Source organism: Diceros bicornis (genome assembly GCF_020826845.1).
Source record: "Diceros bicornis minor isolate mBicDic1 chromosome 30 unlocalized genomic scaffold, mDicBic1.mat.cur SUPER_30_unloc_4, whole genome shotgun sequence".
NCBI classification, from domain to species: Eukaryota; Metazoa; Chordata; class Mammalia; order Perissodactyla; family Rhinocerotidae; genus Diceros; species Diceros bicornis.
In genome coordinates, this window is record NW_026690902.1 from 2,498,153 (window position 1) to 2,503,939 (window position 5,787).

The 5,787-nt window shown below is 56.4% G+C and overlaps 1 protein-coding gene across 1 annotated transcript; it reads left to right on the forward strand.

Moving 5' to 3' along the window:
* Positions 1–1,165: 1,165 nt before the first annotated feature.
* Positions 1,166–4,847, forward strand: LOC131402160 (ral guanine nucleotide dissociation stimulator-like). The gene is made up of 4 exons (XM_058537055.1): positions 1,166–1,388; positions 3,362–3,436; positions 4,405–4,526; positions 4,729–4,847. Exons 1-4 carry the CDS (start codon positions 1,359–1,361, stop codon positions 4,745–4,747), a joined length of 246 nt encoding a protein of 81 aa, XP_058393038.1. The 5' UTR covers positions 1,166–1,358; the 3' UTR covers positions 4,748–4,847.
* The last annotated feature ends 940 nt before the right edge of the window (positions 4,848–5,787 follow it).

The window sequence follows — 5,787 nt, forward strand, 5'->3', positions numbered from 1 at the left end:
CATTCTCAGCTTCCTGTGCTCTAGCTCTCACCACTGACCCGGCCTGGGACTGGGGGCTGCGGGCGCTGAGCTGGGCTGTGGCAGGGCTGGGTGACATGCCCTGTCCTCCCCAGGAGCTCTTCAAGAAAGTGATGCCCCACGACTTCCTGGACTCCATCTGGTCCCAGTGTGACAACAGGGGTAATGAACACCTGACACCCACCATCCATGCCACCACGACCCACTTTAACAGAGTGGTCGAATGTGTTGTCACCACCTGCATTGGGGACCCGAGCATGACGGCCTAGGACAGGGCCAGGGTGGTGGATCTCTGGATCCAGGTGGCCAAGGTAAGATGTGGGAGGCCCTGAGAGCTCCTCTCTGGAGTCAGGGGAACTGCCCTTCTACTTTCTCAGCTCTCATGTTTGAAGTCTGTGGTCTGAGTCTTTGTACAATTATTAGGCCCCTCCTGCCAGTGCCTCGATGACCTGATTCCTGGTCCCAGTGGTGGGAATCTCACCCCTTCCTGGGCTCCTTCCTTACCTTGAGCTAAAATCCTCCTCCCTGGAAGTATTCTTCATCAGCTTCCAGCTGTGCCTTTCCAGGGTTCCCTGAGCTACTGTCTCATCCAGGAGAGGAGACGTCAATGAGGCGACAGAAGCCAGAGGAAGCAGGGCTCCAGCTCCCCCTCACAGCTCATTCTCTTCCCTTCCCCAGGAATGCCAGGGCTTGAGGATCCTTTCCTCACTCCATGCCATCCTCTGGGCTCTGCAGGTCCCCTCCATTCAGCGTTTAAAAGACACATGGAGATGGGTGTCCAGGTGGGTAGGCCTCTGTCCATATGAGCACCACCTGGGTGGACCAGACACCCCCCACAGGGCTAGCATTGTCCTTCAGTCAGTTGGGACCTCCTGGGAGACAGCAAACCCTGGCGATAGGGTCTGACCTGGTTGGAGGCTTGGAGTCTTTCTGAAAACTTAGGCCAGTGGTTCTGCTTCAGGAATCAGTTTCCCTAAGTGACAGATCCTGGCTTGAGCCAAATTGAAGATTTTCAAGTGTTTTCAACAAAAGAACTCTCTGTCCACATGTAATTAATACTGTTTAAAACACATCTGCTGAGGGGATAAGAGAATGGAGGCCCCAGGTGACAATAGGAGAGCCCCCTCCTCAGTCCCAGACACCTCAGGGCTCAGAGGACACAGTGAAAACGCTCATCCAGGCTGTCTGGATCTTCTGGGTTTTCAAACAAAAGGGATTTACCCTCAAACCACTCCACAGTGTCTCTTTCCTTTTTTCCCTCCTCAGGAAGAATGGTACGAAACTTAAAAAGTTGATGAAAACAAGCCAGCAGGAGAGCAGGAAGCTGCTCAAGGAGGTGAATGGAGGCTGGAGATCTGGAAGGAGGGGAGGTGAGGGGGGGAGGGACAAGGCAGGATGTGCTTTGGGAAGTTTTTCACTTAAGGTTCCCTGAGAAATAACGGTCTGTCTTGTCCAGCTTGACAGGAAGCGGGGGGTGTGAGCTGCAGGGGCAGGTGGGGACTGTTTGGGGAAGGAGGCCTTGGTCACGAGATACAATGATGTCGGCTGGACTGTTCCAGGAGGTGAAGAGCTGGCAGAATGAGCAGGTCTCTGGCTTCCATGTGGACCCATCAGCTGGCCTTCTTCCTCCAGGCTGACGGGTGGATGGAGTGGGTGGGGGTTCCTTTCTTCCTACAGCAGCCCAGCCTGTCCTCAGGAAGCCAGGCCCCTGCTGCTTCTTCTGTCTTCACTGCAGCTCGCAGGGGTGGGCACTCTGCCTGCCCCAGAGATGGGCACTGTGAGGTCACACAGGTCTTGTGGACTCAGGGGCTGCCCAGCCTTGGGCCAAATGGTGGATCTGGGACAGAACTGTGTGGTCTCTGGGACTGTGCACTCTAGCCAGATAGTGGTCACTGCTGACAAACCAGTGAGTCTCGCCCGGTGCCTTGTTGACAAGGATATGCCCCAGATGGCAATGAGAATTATCGGGGAACCTACAGATTCTTAATGGACCTTCCTGACAGGACATTAGAAGTTTCCAAGTAAAAAAGGATGCAAATGTCACCATTACACAGTGCCCCGGTCACCCCCTACACTGTCACTCAGATGTGGCACAAGGGGGATCCTTCCTGAGTGAATAAAGGAGGAGTTCTGTGCAGGGTCCATCATGAGGGGATCCTAGGGAGCTGAGGTCTTTGGCATGGCCTCAGGTCCAGCGTGATGTCAGAGAATCCCAGGGGGCTGGAAAACACAGAATCCACTTGGATAGGACCCCGAGACACCTTGTGCCTCCCAATCCATGGCTCAGGCTGATTGAGGGCCACAACACACCCCGAGAGTCCAGAGGACAGGACATTGGTCAGAGGTGTGTCTGGAGGAGGAGTGAAGGTCGGGGGCCAGGCGCTTTGGCTGGGAAGGGGGACGGTCTCCTCTGTGGGCCCCTGAGCAGTTCACTGCCCCTCTGTGGGCCTCAGTCTCCTCATCTGGGAAATGGAAGGAGATGATCTGTGGTGCAAGTCTCATAGGGGTGATGAGGTACAAGGGGGAGAGGAATGAGCAGAAGCTTTGTGCTCATCCTCCTCGAGGGGGGAGGGGAGAGTACTGGTGACAGTCAGATGACACTGAGTCCTCAGGGGACCCTGGGAGGAATGGGAGTCCTCCTCACACTTTGCTGATGAGGAGAGAGGCTTAGGGGCCTGGGCAGGACTGAGAGCACAGAGGAGGGAGTGTTGGAGCTGGGAGTGATCTAGAATCAGAGCACTCTGGAATGGGATCAGCCATAGACACCAGATGTCCAGGGTCCAGGATCAGGGGCCTGGGAGACATGGGGAAGGGAGCATGGCCTCCCTGAGCCTGTCCTTGACCCTGCAGGAGGTGACCTCTGTGTGGGCCACCCTAGAGATGGATCCCCAGGGAGCCCAGGAGAGGCAGCAGCAGCAGGTGAAAGGGCCTGAGGGGGAGGGTTCAGGTGTTAGAGGAGGGGGTCTCTCTCCTCACGGCTTGAGGTCTCCTTAAGAGAGGGGTCCCTCCTCCTCCAGCCCAGCTCCTGGAGCCCCAGAGCCTGAAATGCCTGCCCTGTAAGTGACCAGGATGAGGCCTAGAAGGGCTGTGCCCAGGATGGATTAGGGAGGGGAGGGGCAGGGAGCACATACTCTGGGATTTGCCAAAAGCCGCCCCTGGGAGGTGACTGGGGAAGTTGAGTGGTCCTGGAGGGGGCAACTGGGGGCAGGCCGCTGAGGGTCCTAGGCTGCTCTCTCTGGGAGTCTGTAGTGGGCAGGAGGATGGTGTGAAGTGATTTGGGGGAGGGTCCATGGGTCACCTGAGAGGTGGGACTCATCTCACCACTCCCACCCTGAATTCACAGGGTGTCGTCCCCTTCCTGGGCATGTTCCTCTATCACCTGAAGCTGCTGAACATTGGGATGGAGGATGATCTGGAAGTGAGTGAGCCTGGAGGTGGGACCAAGGAGCAGGATCCTGAGGTTTGGGAGGCGAGAGCCCTGCACTGGGCCCTGAGCTCTCAGTACCTGGCAAACCTCCTCTCATGAGAGCCCCATGGCCACCCCTGGGAGCTGGGGAGTCAGGCCCATCTTAGCAATGCATGAATAGACGTTCCGCATAAGCCCCCCACCAGGCTCCCTGGGCTAGTGAAGCTCAGAGCTGCCTGCCTGCAGAGCTGCAGGAGGCTGTGTCTGAGCTGCACTCAGCCTCCCACTCAGGCCCTGCCCCTGGGGTAGTGCCATCAGCCCCTGCAAGTGAGGAAGCACTTCTGTGGTCCAACTGTCCCTTCCTCCCTGAGGCCTCAGTCTCCCCATCTGTCATCAGACATGGTGTGCTACATAAGATCTCTGGCCTCAGCTCCCCTGTCCCTCCTGCTCTGGGGGCCAGAGCCTGGCCCAGTGTCAAGTTCTCTTTGTGGAAGCTCTGCCCTCTGCTGGGCCCTGATATTCTTGCAGCCTGAGAAGGGGTGGGATGGGGGTTGGTTATGGGCTTAGGGGGCTGTTTCTGATGGACATTAACTGTCTCCCTTCAAGGGAAATCGGGTCAACTTCCAGAAATGGTATGAGGTGAGCAGCTGTGGGAGGGTGGGTAAGTGGAAATCACAGACCTCCCCTCGCAAGACTTTCTCTGGCCTCATCCCTTGGGTCTTACGTTCATTGGGAGAGTCAGATCCACAAAGCTGGGAATCCCATCACGTTGGCGTGTGTGTGAGGGGCTGACATCAAAGACACCTTCCTGGATAAGGAACAAATTCCAGCCAACTGTGAGGACAGGCAAGTCCTGAATGGAGTGGGAAGGAAGGAGGGTTCCCGAGTGAGCACAGACCCCAGACCAGATCCTCAATCCGCACAAGTCCCTGGCAGGGTTCCCCACCCAAGCTCTGTCTGCATCCTGTCCTTCCTCCCAGAAATTAAAAGTCATCAGGAGGATCCAGCTGCTCCAGCAGGCTGCAAATGCGTATGACCTGGAGCCCAAAGAGCGATTTGGGGCCTGGTTCCAGGTCATGGAGCCCATCAGTGTCCATGAGAGGTGAGGGGGACAGGAGTTGGGTGAGGGCAGGGCAGACTCTGTCTGATGGCCAGCTCCAGAGCCTGTGGCCTGGCTCGCTAATCAGCCACAGAACTCGTAGCGGGGTGGCCCATGGGGCACTGGGATTCAGCTGCTGGCAGGCTCTGGGAGGGGCACCTGAGGTGTGGCTCCTGGTACCTCACAGGTCCACTCTGTCCTGTAGCTACTGGGTCTCCTGCTAGCTGGAGTCCGCACAACAGAAGGCGAGCAAAATGCGGCTCTTCAAGAGAAAGAGGAACCAGACATCCTCCAGTTTAGGGCCGAGTGAGTGTTGGGACCAGCAGCAACTGCATCCAGGGGCTCAGTACACCTTCGGCCTAAGCATGGGCCTGGATCCCAGCTCCACTGCTGACCAGGCCTGGGACAGGCTGCTCCCCTCTCGTCTCTGGGATTCAGTTGCCTCCTCTGAAATGGGTGATGCTAAATGATGCCTCCTGCATCAGCGACAAATGAGGTGCTGTTGATGGACTGAGCACTCTGCACAGGGTTTGGATGAAAGTGCAGGGGTGCAGGGAGGTGTGCCATGAATCTCAGGGAGGGACCCCAAAATAGTCTGTTTCTTCTCTTCAGCCACCACGCCCTTGACGATGAGCCGTCACACTCTGGAGACCACAAGTGCAGCTCCTCCTGACCAGCAGGGACACTGGCGCCCTCGGGGTGCACCGGGCCAGCTCTTACCACCCTGAGTGGAGGAGCACATCCTAAGACTTTCCCTGGTTTTCCCTAAAGCCCCAGAGGGAGGGAACCACCACCTCCAACTCCCTGACATCAGCACCCCAGCGACTGTTAACCCATTGGGGAGGAGTGATATTATTTCTTTACTAGTAAATGGTAGATTTGACTCTTACGATATATCCTGTTTCTGTCACAGCCTGGGTGTTGTGGTGTGGTTCTTTCACTTCTTATGCTCATGTAAATGAGACACAGAATCTCAATTTCCTCCTTGAATTAAGAACTTGTGTATGCTCACAGCTTATTGTATGTGGGAGAAGGGAGGAGGGCCAGCCTCCACCCTGGCTACTGAATGAAACCCTCAAGTCTTCCTTCGTCAGAGGAGAGGTGCATTTCTGTGTGGTTCACCTGGGCCAGGAGCAGAGACAGCCCCTCAGATCTCCCTGGAGGTAGAGGTTGGAGGGACTTTCCCAGGCAGAGCAATAACCACTGAAATGTGGGTGTCTTTCAAATAGCACCTACCAGGACCATGTCCTTCCCCAGGACAGTG